We start from the raw sequence: 17231 nt of genomic DNA, 5'->3' as shown, positions 1-17231 counted from the left end.
AGAAAAGATCAAGTTAGGAAGTCAAATGTTTCTTAAATGTCAAAATAAATATATAGTCAAAATGTAATATATATTCCATAATGTTTTCTCTAAAATAGCCAAACTGCTTTGTCCCAATTAGAGACAGTAATTTTTTTAGAGTTTAGGGGTTGAGGTGTGACAGTAAAGCCATTTTCAGTTAGGATGAATTATCTTTTTCATACATAAATATGATTTAAAATTTGCCTATAAGCATTTCAACCAGCATCCTACAGATATTTCTTGAAAATTTATTGTGAAAATATGAATGGCATTAGTCATCATGTCAAATATAAAGAGAGAGAATCAGGTTTGTTTTCTATGAACTTAAAGTAGTAAAAGGAGATAAAATGTTTGCAGATAGTTGTCTATAAGATAAAATGTGTTAAGTGTCAGAAGTTTTTTAAAAACTAAAAAAAGGAGGGGTATAAAAGGTAGGAAATTGTTTCTTTTTTTTAATAGTTTGGAGGTTCATTCATATAGTTCCTTGGATGTTCCTTATGCCAATTCATATTTGGTTTGTGTTCCCAGGATATATGTGTATGTGTGTTTATGAGTTTATATAAGCATAAGCATGTAAGTATTTGTATATATCTATAAATCTTTTATCTATAAATAAATGGTATAATAATTTAACTTGGGGTCATAAATTTTATGTCCCATTTAATTTTTAAGTTCTCTACCTAAATTTTGTTAAAATATAAAACAGTAGATACAGAGAATCATTGTAATTTGCATAAGAGAATCCAGTGAAATAAACATTAAGTAAAATATTTCTGTTCTAATTTGGATTATCGTTAGAACAGTTTTTTTCATTAAAACTTAATGAAGCAGTCATCTGAGTGCCGATATTCTTAGCCACTCAAAATTTATTATACTTTTGAGGATATTGCTTTACAAAACATAGAACTTTCCACTTGTTCCTGGTAGCATTTGTGCAAAATGCAATGAGAGTGGAATCATTCTTCTAAATTGCATAAGCAGAAATGAAATCGAGGAGCACAAAGCATATTTCAATTCTTTTTAGGAGAAGGGTCTCCAGTTTAGTTAATATATGCAGTAGCTCAAGTACTATCAAATGTAAATGATGAGGTGATATTGATGAAAGGAGGGGATTGAGGTCTCAGGGGGCGCTGATGACGGATTGAACAGAAGCGGCCTTGCACTGCACGTAACTCAAGTCTGTCGTCTTCAGTGCTCAAAGCCATAATGGGAGGTGGCAGTCTGAAATGAGTTGCCACGGCAAAGAGTATTATTTTTGAAATGCTTTCACACAAATCACTAGGCCCTGCATACAACTTAGTTTCATGCTTTAATGTCATCAGGAGGCACAAATTGGTGTGTCTAATTGTTTGCCACCTGCCAGGAAAATGAGCTGCCAGCCAGCCAGACGGGTTTGATTGTCTGTCAGCCATTCAATAGATTGAGAGTGACAACATCAAAAATTTAACTTCAAACTCTGGAGCTTTGAGCAGCTTTTCTGAGACATCATCCCCACAAGTGCTTCTGGACAACTGCATTTTTCAATTATATTTCCAATATATTGCTACCATTTGCCTTATCTGTCTTAAGGTAGCTATAATTACATTATGAAGTATATAAACATATTTCTGAAGCACTAAAGTCTGAAATTCAAGTTATGACATGTCTTTTAACATCAGATTGAATTCCTTGAAAATAGGATCCAAGAAGACAGGCTTTAGAGGCAAGTCTTGAATACTTACAGTTTCAAACACAGAATTAGCATGGGTCTTACTCTACCAATAATGTATTTTTCGTTTATATCTTTAGTTGAAAAATAGCTGTAAACTCAGCCGCTCATTTCTTTGTAACTAAATCATACATAATAATATTGTACAATCGCAGTGGAAATCACCTAGGATTTTCCTTTTGTTAGCCAATAGTTTATTTGTTCTATTGAAAACGTGCTAACAATGTATTCTTTATACTTATTCTAGATTGTAAGTTTGGGAATAACTTCCTAAAACAACTGATGTTAATTGAGTTATGTTAACTTATGTTTTACATGTGGAGTTTCTCCTCACTTAGGATGGCACATTGATGAATTTCAGTGTTTTGAAGTTTGTAATATCGTTTTCATTCAGTAAATTGCAACATCAAATTTTAGAAACATTTAGACTTAACTAAAATAAACCTTTTTCTTTTAGTATTAAATCTTTCATCAGGTTGTATTATGAAATATTATATAAATTTTATCTATATATATGGGAAATGCTGATTCTTTTTCTTTCATTTCCTCCAGTCATCATCTATGCAGATTTAAGTATATGTCTTTGATTACAATGAGTGGCCCTAACAAATGTATATTTATGCATTGTAAAGCACTGAAAATCCTAGACATCCGCTACTGTCATTCTATAGATGGAACACACTGTATGTGTAGAGGAAATATGATTATGAAACTACAAGAGTTTTTCTACTGTTTTGTTACTATGAAGCGAAGAGGAATATTTATCGTGGTTTTATTTCTAAGAGAAGAGTTTAATAATCTCATAATAGAACTTATAAATCTAGTTGCAGAGTTCCCCAACAGTACTTTCTCTTGTGGTAGATTTCTGTGTAGATCTATGGTTTATAAAATAGCCTCGCTGAGCTGTATTTTTTTCAGGCATCAGTAACTCTGTAACTTTTAGATTGAGGGAATGCTTTTCTCTAAAACCACCAATTAAGCTTTACCATATCCTGTAAACTAAAATTTAACCCTGTATATCCAAATGCTTTTAATCTTTTGAGAATTTTGTATATATCTGTGATTTAGCTCAGTCTTAATTCTCCAGGGATTCCTGAGACGCCCCCTTAGTTTGGACAAAAGACAATAAAAAAAGGCAGAGGACAATATGCTTCTCCATACATTTTAACTGTCGTTATATTTCAGAAAATTATCTTAAGTCTGGGATATCACAAAAAGCTAGTAATTGTGTTGCTTCTCTGGCTAGTATACAATGATCTTATGATTTATATTTCATCCTTTTTGATTTCACATACCTGCTTGTGTTTCAGTTACTGGGTTTGATATGTTCGGGCAAATTAGTTTGTATTTTTTCCCCTCAAACTTTTAATATCCTTGCTTCCAAGTGTTTCATTCTCTGAAAAAGAAAATCTCTGAAATAAAAAATATTTTGTAAATATTATGGGACTAAAAAACAATATATATAGCCTTCATATTACTGAACCTAAACTATAAGTTTAGTCTAGGTATTCTCTCTCTAGTTTTTTAACAATGTTTTAAATATTAGTGCTAAGGATGACAATTTAGGATAAATAAAAAAGAAATGTTTAGTAGAGATGATGGAATCCTCCTACATTGATTTCTTTAAGCTTAGAATTAAGTCAGAATATGAAAACTTACAATTACTGCTGAGTACTTCAATTTCTGTTCTTACAGTTTTATAATTTTTTTTAAAAAGTGTTTTGATTATATCACTTAAAGGATGAGCAAGTAAATGTAAGCTACATTGATTAAAACTCTGCCAGCCTTTACAATTGAAAGTTTTATGATACCTAGCCACTGAAATCCCAGCTTGTATTATGCTCCAAGTACCCTGGGTATAGTATTTTAAGGCCAGTTGCCAGAAGATGCAGTTTTGACCCAGCATGGTTGTATCCTAATTTCCCCAATGTTGTTGCCTTTTTCTCTCCTGGCATTTCCACAGACAGTTCAGTGAGCTGAAAAAAGCATCTCTCTTTAAAGGGTGGACTAATGAAACACTCAGTTATTTTTCATACATCCTCTTTCTCTACGGGTATTCTAAATACTTTACAAGATAGCAATGAATAAATCATGAAAACATCATAAATAAACTTGTGATTTCTAATGAGCTGCAGTAAATTGTAATGTCAGCTTAAAAGCAGAAGTAAATTTTTTTTCTTCATAGTTTCAATTTTTTCTTTCAAGATAAATGTTTAACAACAGTAAGCCTTGTTAGATAAAGAGTAATAATCTAGAAATTAGAAGAAATGGCTATCAGTAATGGGTTTCTGTAATTAGTTGTGTGACCCTTATCTATTCTCTTTGGTTCTCTGGGACTCAGTTTCCCAACATATAGAATAATGCATTATTTCCAAAAAGTCCCATAAAGTTCCAAATTCCTAGAATAAATGAGATGGCCTTACAATTTGTCTCAAAAAGTGGCCGATAGTTATGAACTTGATTAAAAGACCTGAAATCCAGAAAAGATTTGACATGCCCAGTTTCAAAGCTATCACCTGTTTCCAGGTGTTCCCCCACCAAATGCATCTTCCACATTTATGTCAGAGATGTTTTTCTTAAATGCAATACTGATGAAGATTTTGAAACCATTTCTTATTACACAGTAAAGGATGAACTTCTTAGTTTGGAATATAAAGTCCTCATCTTTCACCAGCCGTAAGGATCTATTTGCAGTCCTTCAATCTTTTATGATTTTTCATATCTCTTCGCCTCATGAAGTTTCTAATATTGAACTTTCCTCTTCTTGGCTGATTCCCATTGGTCCTTTTCAATTCAGCTTACTCTTCCCTGATAAAGCTCATCCTTTATGTTTCTGAAAGTTCTTGTGCATAACTCTAATCAGAGTTGTTATTGAAATACATTGCAGTTGATTTATTTGTCTCTTGTATTTTCTTCAAGTATCTCTGACACGGGTTATGTCTTACTTGTCTTGGTATCCCCTAACTTGTCAGTGTAGTTGTATTCCCTTAACCTGTCAGTGCTCAGTAAGTGTTACAGAAGAGAGGGAGCAAGTGGAAAGAAGAAAGGAATTATTATAGGATCCATGAGTGAGATATAAAACTCACTTGTCTTAATAAGTCACTATTTAAAAGCCATTTCTTATCTTCAGTATCTCGCTTTACACTTAGGACAGTTCTTGAGGTGTACAGATCAAATAGTATCCTTTTTACAAAACTCACATAACTAGTTAATGGAGATCCCCAAGACTCTGTCTTTGGACCACTTCTTCCATCTATTTGCATTGACTTCTTTGGTGATTTCATCCATGTTCCTGGCATTAAATAACATATAGTCTGATTACTACCAATTTTATGTCTCAGCCCAAACCTGTCTCCTAAACTGAAGACTCATCTATCTGATTGCTTATTCAACATTACTACTTGGATGATTAATAACAGTTATAAAACAACAACAACAACAAAAAAAACTGTTCCAACCATAGCAGTCCCTATCTTAGTTAATGGCAGTTCTGCCCTTCCAGTTGCTTAAGGCAGAAATCTTTACGTAATCTTTGACTTTTCTCTCATACCCACATCCAGTCTTCTGCAAGTCGTGTTTGTTCTGCCTTCTTAATATAGTCAAAATTTGACCCATTGTTCACCAGTTTCAGTTTGCAATTCTGATCCAAACTGCTCGCATTTCTTACTTAGATTATTGTAGTATTCTCCTAACCAGTCTCCCCGCCATTTGCCTTTTCCCCCTTGTCTATCCTTAACATAGCAGCCAGCGTGATCCTGTTACAACCTAATGTTATATTGCTCCCCTATTCCTAAGCTTTTAATGGCTGCTGATCCCACTCTGAGGAAAAGACAGCATCTTTACAGTGGACTATAAGGACCTATGATCTGAGGCCCTGTTACTTCTTTAATCTCATCTCTTATATCTCTGCATATCACTCAATCTTCTCAAGTCACACTAGCCTTCTTCCTGTTTGCTATCCCATGACACTCTTCCCTAGATACCCTCCTGGCTTGTTCATTCACCCTGTCAGTGTTTCCTCAAATACCACCTTTTGAATATGTCTTCTCTTAGCCACCCTTCCAATAATACTCGTTATTCCTGTCTATGCTTATTTTTCTCACAACACTTACCACTTGGTATACTATATTTAATCATTTATGTTATCGTATTTTCTGTCTCTCCCTATTGAAATGTAAATTCCATGAGGGCAGAGATTTTGTCTGTTCTATACATTGCTATATCTCAGAATTCAGAACAGTCCCTCACACGTCAGAGTTAAATGAATGAGCAAATCTTAAGATCACACCCCAAATCTATGGCTTTGAGATAGTATGAATTCAATGATGGAAAATTTTACACTTACATGTATTTTGTAATACACTCAATGTATTACAAAACATATAATTAATCACTCAGTGAAACATTTTGTTGAAGTGAATTAGATAGAATAGTTTTCTGGCTTGTGCTACTTTGATGATAACCTTTACAGCCTTGGCACATGTATAGATTATATGTAGTATAAAGGAATTTTCCACTTCTTTATAGTTTTCAGTCTTAAAGTTGTGGGACAGAAGTGTGAAATTGTATGGGAAAATATGGAAAGAATATTCATAAGATAGAATAATGCATTTTTTAAAATGTGTGTAGTGTAGAGTATTCTAGATATCCATCAGTATGACTGGCAGATCTAGTAGAAGAACGGAATATGTTAATAGTTTAGATTGTTGGCTCAACTTTTGTGGCTATATTTTTGAAATTCAGATAAAAATTGTATGCTCACCCTAGAAAAATGTATATACTCTAAAAATTTGTGTGTTTTTATGCACCCTAATGGGGTACCCACAATGGGTACATAGACTCCTAGGTAAGCCTTTTGATGTAGGGGGGGATAAGTAACCAAGTGGAAAATGTTGACTAAGATTTTGTAAAAGCTGAAAATTTTTACTTTCATATATAAGTAGTTGCAAATACATAATAACATTCCAGAAAATAACTAATACGTTATCAACACATACTGGCAAGTATAAACATTCAAATAATTTGTAAAATATATTGCTTAGGAGAGAGAATGGTCTGAGGTGTTAGGGAATGGGTAGTGTTGGTGAAGAAATGATATTAAGGACCAAAATGGACAGTCCTCTGATTCTAGATAAACAATTTCAGCATAATAATCGAAGGGGAGATAGTAGTTCTAACAAATACATAAAATTATGGATTGAAAAAGAATTGGAGAAATCAGTCAAACCAGCTTCCCACCTCTCTCACCACCACTCTTGTGACATGGTCGTCCTATGCCTTTGAACACATCAGTTTTTGGAAACTGGTGCTCATAAAAATTACTAGAGAGTTCTTTACCCTGTTGGCCCTAATCTGGTATTTGGAGATACATGGAAATTTCATCTTGTTTCCTTGTCAAATGCCTTCAGATTTTAAAAAATTGGTGTAATTTTTTCTCACGTCTTTACTATAATTTTCTAGACTCTCAGTCTTTCCTGATATGACTTGTGTTCTAGATCTACTGTCATCCTAACTGTTCTTTTATGGACATGATGCTTTTTGTCATTATTCTTGAAATATGGTGCCTAAACCTATACATAGGACTTTATGAGGTCTGACAGTCACAAAGTATATCAGGATTATTGCTTCTTTGACTCTGGATACTGTTGCTGAGGTAGACCCAGATCGCATCAGCACTTTTGGGAGCCATAGCAATACTAATGATAGCTAAAATGTTTGGACCACTTATAATATTCCAGGTAAAGTGCTAAGCATTTTATATGCAGTATATCCTTTTATCTTTGTAACAATCTTATGAAGTACAAACTATTACGTCTTATTTTAAAGGTAAGGAGAATGGAGCTTAGAGAGATTTATTTGCTTACTACCTTAGACATATATATACTACCAAAGTAAAATAGATAGAGGTAGAATTCTAACTCAGGTCTGTTTGACATTAAAAACTGGGCTTCTAGACACTGTACTCTATTTATATCCCATGTTGTACTAACTACCAGACTGCTGAGTTTGCTGTCAGTGAAGTGTCTGGAGGCTTTCATGTCAATTGCTATTAAATCAGATGTTTTTAGAAGTTTTTTAGTAGAAAGGCATTTGATGTTGTTTGCATTTATTTACAAGCCATCATTACAGGTTGTTGAGATGAAAATTTTTTCCCTCATTCATATAACTAATTTTTCATAATACATATCTCATACCCTCAGTACTTGACAAGATGCCTGTAGTAGCCTGTTACACAGAGCTTTTGTACAAAGTTGGTAATGATCGGTTTCCTACCATCTACAAATTTGTCTCACAGCACTGTCAATCAGCCTGTGTTTCTGTATTTTATCCATAAGGATTTTAATGAGAGATTTAGGGAAAAATATTGTAGTTTTACTAATGACTTCTTTTCAAATCAAGAATTGATCATTTTCTCTTCTTTCTAGATAGGCAATGAAATAGTTTAGAAGTTTAGGGAAGACTTTTGATGATAAATCCAAAATATTAGTTTGGTTTCTTTTCTATTGATCTTTATGTAGATCACTGTAACTAAATACCTTATCTTGGAAGCAGAGAATTATTTCACTTTAGAAAATGGTAACAGTTATTAACATTTATAAGGCATCTCATAATTGACAAAGTTCTTTTAAATACAGTCTCATTTAATTTCTCCAGTCATATGTGAAGTGGCATTTGTCTTGCCATTTGTACTGAAAAACTGAAATTTAATATCACATAGCTTGAGAGTGATTTAGTTCTCAAGCCTTAATCTTCTAACTCCACATCCTGTATTCTCCATAATGTCACACCACCTCTCAGTGAAATAAATGAAGGTGTTCGATGAGGAATGATCAATGAAGGGATTGAAAGCATAGTGTGTGCTTTTGGAAATTTAATAAGATAGTTGAAAGTTCAAGGTTGAGTCTGATGAATTTGACACTATCCATTAAGGAAAAAAAAAAGTATCCAGAAAGAGATAATGAAGATTTTTGTCACGAGTAAAATTATTTAAGATTATAATTACTTTGGTCACAAAAAAGTTTTAAATACCCCTAAAATTGAAAATAATAATTCTTATAAATTTAGATTTTTTGTATTGGCAAAGTCATTTTTCTTTGAAAATCATTGGTATTAAGGAAGTTTAAGCCATAGACTTATTTGACAATGAGCCATTGATATAGTTTCCTTTAAGTAGAACTTTTTAATGAGAAAATTATAAAATATAAATACATTTAAAAGACCTAGTTTAGATTGGATATTTTTTACTCTCAGTCATTAGTTTTCAAGCATTATATTTGAACTTAAAATATCTCATACATCTACTTTCTAGATAAATAAGTTCAATGAGTAATGCTTGAAAGTATTTATTAAATGGAGTTGGAATGCTGTAAACTGAGAAAAATGAAGCTTCACTGAAAGGAAGTAAAGATATTTATTATGTTAAAGAAATAGTTTCTTTATCTTTTAAATTGACTACTATTCACATCCATTTATTATTTAGGGTTAACACAGATGTTAAGTTCAGAAATGTTTTTTTTATGAAATTCATTTAAATATGCTAACGAAACATGAGGAAATTTTCAACTTCTAAGTTCACAAAGTTTAGAAGCTAAATAGATCTCTTACCAAATGTCTATTGTATCCTCTCAGTTCTCTTTCGTTATAATAGCATTCCTACTATGAAAAACAACTCAATTTTGTTCAGGAAAATAAAGTTTAATTTTATTATGCCATTAGTTGTTATTCCATATTTCTTGGCTTAATATTTAGCTTTACTATGAGGAAGCTTCAGAATTTGGCTTTCAAACGTTTTTATGACTATTTTCCACATTTAGAATATGATAGAGATAGGATGAACATTATATGTATGTATGTTTTCACACAAAAAAAATCCCTATATGCATATGAAAAATCTAACTTGAGCACGCATTTTTCCAGTTTTCCCAGATTCATGATTATAGACCACATGTCATCTTAAAAAAGATTTGCAAATTCTAGATTCTACATAAATGTTTGCCAAATGAATTATAATAGTTAACACACTTTACAATATATCCTTAATGTCTATATCCTTTTCACCAATTAAGTTGGGATCAGGAATTAAAAAAAAAAAAAAAAGGCAAAAAGAAAGAAAAGAAAATTTGATGTTGATTACATGTATCTGCCATAGCAGGATTAGAATTCATCTTAGACCTTGTGTTATTTTTCATCATTTCTTGGCAGGAGTGTCGTGGTCCCTGTTAAGAAGCCCCCTCCAGGTAGTTTAGCTGTAACCACTGTAGGAGCCGCTGCTGCTGGAAGTGGGCTGCCAACAGGCAGTACCTCTAATATATTTGCTGCTACTGGAGCTACACCAAAAAGTATGATTAATACAACAGGTATTGTCTTTATCTATTTTTGTGATACCTCATCTTTTTCTTTCTGTTTTCTGTATCTTCATTTCTTCTGCTTATTTGATCTTAAAAATTAAAATACCCTGATCATTTAAGATTACCTTAACCTTTAAGAAGGTTATTCTTCATGTTATCTTTCAGAATTTATGGTTCTAGGGTGTACTTTTTAGTTTGAGAACACTGTGGGTTTTGTTTTGAGTCTTCTCAAAACATGATGCTATTTACTTTCAGAGTGAACTCAGTTTGCTGAAAGATATTTGGGGAGCAAAACCAAAAGATAATTTGAACACTGACATTTGATACATAAAAATTAGTAAATTGTACCAAGAATATCAAGGTATATTAAATATATTAGTGACAGAAAACAGATTTAGTGACATTTACTGGTTGAAACCTAATATGTATTTTTTACCAAGCTCCCCTGAGAACCTTGACGATATGCAAGAGCCTCAACTTGACAAAACGTGCATGTGAATAAGAACCATTGTTTGACATTGAATTAATTTATATACTTAGATTACAGTTATATCCAATTCATTGTCCAACATTTTCCTAATAATTCTAGAAACAGAAAATTCCAAATCACTACAGATTTTAAAAGCCTGCCTAAAATAACTTTTTTTTTTTTTTGTAAATTTCCAGAAATGTTCCTGTTGATTATTAGCTAAATAAATCCTTACCCAAATCTTTGTGATTCCATTTTAGGTATTTATACAACGCAAGATGATCCCTGACTTTTCTTCCCTGACTATAGTAGCCTTCTCTTCTCCAAACTGTATAGCCTTGAACTTTTACATCTATTATCATTACTTAGATTATTCCCATTTTTATTAATTTCATAGCTCTTCTTTGTGCTTTCTGTATTTATCTTGTTTATCATACCACCTCAGTCTGACATATCATGAACAGCACATTTATGGGGTTGTAGTAAGTAGAATGTACTCTATCAAGCATATTTATGTTAGTAAATAAAAATCATTAATGGAATTGTGTTAAAAAACAAAACATCTTTGATTTATGTATAGATATATATATAAATATTTGTATCTGACTTATCTGAAAACTTTATATAAAGTTTTTTCTATCCAGTTTACAGTCTTACTCCTTATACTCATTCTGCTTTCTAGAAAAAGGAATAAAAATGTTTTCCTTTTACCGAAATGTATACTCAGAAAAGTGTTAAGATTTTTAAAATATACCAATGTAGTAGAAAGAAAAAAATCTACATTTGGTGTTTATTGACTAAATCCTTACTCTTTAAGAGATAAGTAAATGAAAAAGCAAGTCATCTCTCTTTTATCTTTATTTGAAACAAGGTATGATATTTTCCTTTAATTCCTATTCTATGAATTAATAATAGATATGGGAAATGATGGTAGCTAGAAGTCCAGTGATAGTATAAAGCATATACTACAATAAAAAAATGTAAGTAATGAACATCCTCTTTAGAAATACATATATACAGATACACAAACACACACACAAAGAAATTGAGGGCCAACATCTAAACTGGACCCAAGACTCGTTTAGATTTTGACATATACATGCTGTGTAAGTGTTGTGAAAATCCCAGTTTTATGGGAATTAGTGTTAGATAAGATAAAGATAAGATAATATTTAGGAACACTAGATGTCCCTCAACTCCACTGCTATTTAATATACTTACATGGTGTTAATATAGGAAAATCTGTTCTAAAATGGCGTCTTCATATCGTTGAGGAGAACTCATTATTTTAAAATCGGGTACAAATCTTATACTCATTATAGCCCTTCTTAAGCAATCATTTTATCAAAATAAGCACTGATGCTGCAGTGCCACAAATTTATGTTGAGATAGTTTATTGCAAATTATATCTTATATGATGAAAACTAAAAATATAACAATATAGCAATAAAAACATAAATTTTTCACATCTAAATTTGCATTGTTTTATCAGCCTCATTTTATCTAAAATTATTTTCATTTGTTGATGTCTTTTATTTATATCCCATTTGTAATATGTAGTTTTGTTTAGAGTAACATAAGTAAATAAACTGGATTTTAATGCAATAGCTATTTTTAATAATTATAAAGAGTTATTAGTGTACCGATGACCAAATGATTTTTTAATGGCCAAATTCTATTTTGAAATTCAGATGAATATTTTTTTCAAACTCAGATAGTAATGATGTAATGAAAATTATTTTGTTAAATAAACTTATACTTAAGGCTAAAAATTATTATTTTGGGAACAGGTGCCGTGGATTCGGGGTCCTCTTCTTCTTCCTCCTCTTCTAGTTTTGTGAATGGTGCTACCAGCAAAAACCTTCCAGCTGTACAAACTGTTGCTCCAATGCCAGAAGATTCGGCTGAAAATATGAGGTATACATAACTATTTGTTTTTTTACTCCTTTTACTCCCTTCCTCTCACCTCAAAAATAGTGAAACAGAATACATTAAATACAAAGATATAGTTAAGAATTCTTAAGAATGTTTAATTATGTATTTTGTGATTATATCTCATAATTGCAATGTTTTGATATTTTTAGATAGTTATTCATTATATAAAAATCATTTATTATATTTCAGTCTAAACTGAGAGATCTTGAATGGTTTTCATGATCTGACTTCCCTGAGTTTATAATCCATTGTCATATAGCACATTACTGTTTCCTGTAAGGTAGAAACATGCAAACGTGGCACCATGATAAAATTGGACATCTTTGGGGTGGTGAGTTTAAAATATAGACTTTCAAAATAAATCTGCAGAGTTATATATAACATATATAATTGAAAGTTGAATCACCAAACATTGTCTTTTCTATCGTGATTAATAGATAAAAATGATTTGCAGTATCATGTCAGAGAGAATTCCTAGAAGAGTTTGACCAAAATGCTTGGAGTTAAATTGCACATATACATACACACAGTATGTGTGTGTATTCACATTTTTAATTGAAGTGTAAAAGCTCAATGAAAGAACGATGTTATGTTACTATCACTCAGGGCAAGAAATAGAACGTTACAGGTACCACAAAGCCCCCACCTTTTGCTCCTTTTTTTGCCACTATTCTTGCTCCTCTTCAAATTCATCACTCTGACTTAATACTAGATTAGTTTTGTCTTTTTTGAATTTCATATGAGTGGAGTTGCACGGTATGTATTCTTTTTGTCTCTGGCTACTTTTTCTCAACATTATGTTTATGAGATTTATCTGTATTGCCTGTAGCAATAGTTTTGTTCATGTTCATTCCTTGGTGGTTGTATACTACAATTTATTAATCTATTTTATTGATGATGGGCATTTGGAATTTTCCAGTTTGGGACTATTGCAAATAATGCTGCTTTTTTACATAACAGTGCTGCTTCTACATTACTCTTGGGTATCCTACACATTTGTATGCATATCTGTTGGGTAAATAACTGAATGGAATTGCTGATTCATAGTGTTTGTGTATGTTCAGTTTTACTAGATAATGCCAAATGTTTTCCGAAGTGGTTAATGCAAGTTTACTAACTCATTAGCAGCGTATGAGAGTGCCTAATTTTTTATATCTTTAACAATACTTAGTATTGTCACTTTTACATTTTAGCCATTTTGGTAGAAGTATAGTGGTATTTCATTGTATTTTTAGTTTGTATTTTCCTGATAGTTAACAAGGTTGAGCACCTTCTTATATATTTATTGGTCTTTTGGTTTTCCTCTTTTGTGATTTCCCTGTTGGAATCTCTTACTCATTTTAAAACGTTGAGTTGTCTTCTTAATTTGTAAAGTCTCTTCTCCTTATGCATTTTGAAAATGAGCCCTTTGATGATTATATGTTGTATATATATCTTCTCCCATTCTGTGGCTTTTCTTATTATCTATGTGATATGTTTTGATCAACACAAGTTGTAAATTTTAATGAAACTCAATTTATCGAGTTTTTGTTTTTCAGTGCTTTTTATGTTATAGATGAAATCTTTGCCTACATTTTCCCCATCTCATCCTCTGGCTGCTTTATTTGTGCTTTTTATATTTAGATACATAGTTCATCTGGAATTGAGTTTTGTGAATTTTATGACGTAAGAGTACTATGGATGTCAAGATGACCCAGTGCCATTTATTTGAGAAACTCTCCTGTCTCCCATGCTCTGCCGCTTTTGTCACAAATCAAGTGTTCCTGTATACTGGATTCTGCTTTGGCACTCGATTCTACCCAATTTGTCTGTTTGTCTATCCTTGTGACATACTGTCATAATTAGCTTTAGGTTTAATAAGGATCAGTATCTGGATAAGTAATGTCTTCCCATCCTGTCCTTTTTTTTTTTTCCAAGGAAGCCTAAGCTATTCTTGATGCTTTGCACTTCCATTTAAATTTTAGAATCAGTTTATCAGTATCCATATTGAAAACAACTTGCTGGGATTTTAGCAAGGAATGGAATTTATAGATCTGTTGCAACTGGAGTTATATTTCATTTATAGATCTCTTTCAATATTGTGACTTCCAAACTATGAACAGCTTCTATTCCTCCCATTTCTTTAGTTTATAAAAAAAATTTTTTCCAGTAATGATTTTTAGATTTTTATGTAGAAGTCTTATATGTTATTTATTTATTTTTTTTTTTAATTTTTTTAATTTTTTTTAACATCTTTATTGGGGTATAATTGCTTTACAATGGTGTGTTAGTTTCTGCTTTATAACAAAGTGAATCAGTCATACATAAACATATGTTCCCATATGTCTTCCCTGTTGCGTCTCCCTCCCTCCCACCCTCCCCATCCCACCCCTCCAGGCTGTCACAAAGCACCGAGCCAATATCCCTGTGCCATGCGGCTGCTTCCCACTAGCTATCTACCTTACTGCGTTTGTTAGTGTGTATATGCCCATGACTCTCTCTCGCCCTGTCACAGCTCACCCTTCCCCCTCCCCATATTATATGTTTTTTATATGATATATTCTTATAATTTAAGTATTTTGTGTTTGTATCTTCGTTTCTCTAGTTTCCAAAATAAATTTATTGAGATCATTTGTTTATATTGTTTAAGCTCAATTTAAAAATACTCAATTTGACTGTACATTTTAACGAGTTTTGAACAGTTTATATGCCCATACAACCGCTACCGCAATGAAGATGTAGAATATATTTATCACTCCATATCGTTCCCTGTGCCCCATTTATAATTTACCCCATCCTTCCCCAGGCAAGCATTTATATGCTTTTTAATATCATAATTTAAATTTGTCTTTTCTAGGATTTCACATAGATGGAATCATATAGAATACACTTTCTTGTGCCTACCTTCTTTCACTCAGATTTTGAGATTCATTCATGTCTTTTTGTTTATGAGTAGTCCATTCTTTTTTTTTCTGTGGAACGCGGGCCTCTCACTGTTGTGGCCTCTCCCGTTGCGGAGCACAGGCTCCGGACGCGCAGGCTCAGCGGCCATGGCTCACGGGCCCAGCCACTCCGCGGCATGTGGGATCTTCCTGGACTGGGGCACGAACGCGTGTCCCCTGCATTGGCAGGCAGACTCTCAACCACTGCGCCACCAGGGAAGCCCAGTCCATTCCTTTTTATTCTTGAGTATTATTCTGTTATATGGCTATCCCACTATTTATTTATCTCTTCACTTGTTGATAGACATCTGGGTTTTTTCCAGATTGGGGCTATTATAAATAAAGATTCTATGGACATTTGAATTGAATACAACTGTATTGTAGACATATGATCTTGGGTAAATAGGAATAAAACAACTGGTTGAATAGGAAGAATAGGCTTATCTTTATAAGAAACTACTGAGCTGTTTTGCAAAGCAGTTGTATCATTTTATATTCCTTTCAACAATGTGTAAAAGTTCCATTTGTTCCATATTTTTGTCAACACTTGGCATTCTCAGTCTTTTTAAGACTTTATAATTTAAGACTTTTCTGGGTTATCATATCTCATTTGGATTTATTTTCCATTTTCCTAATGATTAAAGATGATGAGTTTTTTTTCTGATATGTTAATGGACCGTTGAAATCTTTTGCTATTTTTTTAAAAAGTAGGGTTGTTTTCTTGTGAAATGTCACCATTCTTTATGTATTCTGATTGTATGTCCTGTGTCAGATATTCCATTCTGTGGCTTATATTTTCATTTTGTTAAAATTATTTAGAACAGGAAGTTTCTAATTTTCACCAAGTCAATCGTTTCAAAAAATCTTTTCTTTTATGGTTTGTGCCTTTGTATCTTAAGAAATCTTTACCTAGCCGAAAGTCATGAAGATATTCTCATATATTTTCTTCTAAAAGTTTTGTAGTTTTAGCTTTTATGATTAGGTCTACGATCCATTTTCACTTAATTTTTGTGTGTGTGTGGTGAGGTAAAGTTTCAGTTTTGTTTTTATCCATATGTATATCAGTGTTTCAGCACCACTGAATTACCTTGGCACATTGGTATAAAATCAATTGGCTGTCTATGCGTGAACCTATTGCTGGACTCCATACTACTTCATGATCTATATGGCTGTCCTTATGCCAGTACCCCACTTTATTACTATAGCTTATAGAATATCCTGAAATCAGGTAGTATAAGTCCTCTAACTCTGTTCTTTTGACCGTTGCTTTGACTTTTCTAGATTGTTTGCATTTTCTTATATGTTTTAGAATGGGCTTGCCAATTTCTAAAAAAAAAATCCTGTTGAAATGTTAATTAGGATTGTGTTGAATATTTATTTAAATTTATGGAGAATTGATATCTTAATAATATTGAGCCTTCTAATCTACAAACATTGTCTATAACTCCATTCATTGAGGTTTTTAATTTCTCTAGCAACTTATTATAGCTTTCATTGTAAAGGTCTTGTACTTAGTTTTGTCTTTTTTTTAATTAGTTTTTCATGTCTTTGATGATATTCTAAATTAAAATTTTTACTTGGGCTTCCCTGGTGGCGCAGTGGTTGAGAGTCCGCCTGCCAATGCAGGGGACACGGGTTCCTGCCCCGGTCCGGGAAGATCCCACATGCCGCGGAGCGGCTGGGCCGGTGAGCCATGGCCGCTGAGCCTGAGCGTGCGGAACGGGAGAGGCCACAACAGTGAGAGGTCCGCGTACCGGAAAAAAAAAAAAAAAAAAAAAAATTTTTACTTTAAATTTCCAATTTTGAGTTAGAAGCCAAACAAAAAAGGA

The 17231-nt window shown here is 32.6% G+C and overlaps 1 protein-coding gene across 4 annotated transcripts in view; it reads left to right on the top strand.

Moving 5' to 3' along the window:
- Positions 1-17231, top strand: part of NBEA (neurobeachin) — a gene marked incomplete at its 5' end in the record, with an annotated part of 629414 nt that overhangs the window by 239836 nt on the left and 372347 nt on the right. For all 4 annotated transcript variants that reach the window (XM_082675501.1, XM_082675500.1, XM_082675503.1 and 1 more), the window contains 2 exons: positions 9932-10086; positions 12337-12463. In XM_082675501.1, coding sequence (XP_082531627.1) covers positions 9932-10086; positions 12337-12463 — 282 coding nt within the window. The remainder of the gene's footprint in view (positions 1-9931; positions 10087-12336; positions 12464-17231) is intronic.

The sequence above is a fragment of the Grampus griseus genome, assembly GCF_964374135.1.
Source record: "Grampus griseus genome assembly, chromosome: 18".
NCBI classification, from domain to species: domain Eukaryota; kingdom Metazoa; phylum Chordata; class Mammalia; order Artiodactyla; family Delphinidae; genus Grampus; species Grampus griseus.
The sequence above is the reverse complement of the archived record's forward strand: the minus strand, read 5'-3'. Positions and strand labels throughout refer to the sequence as shown.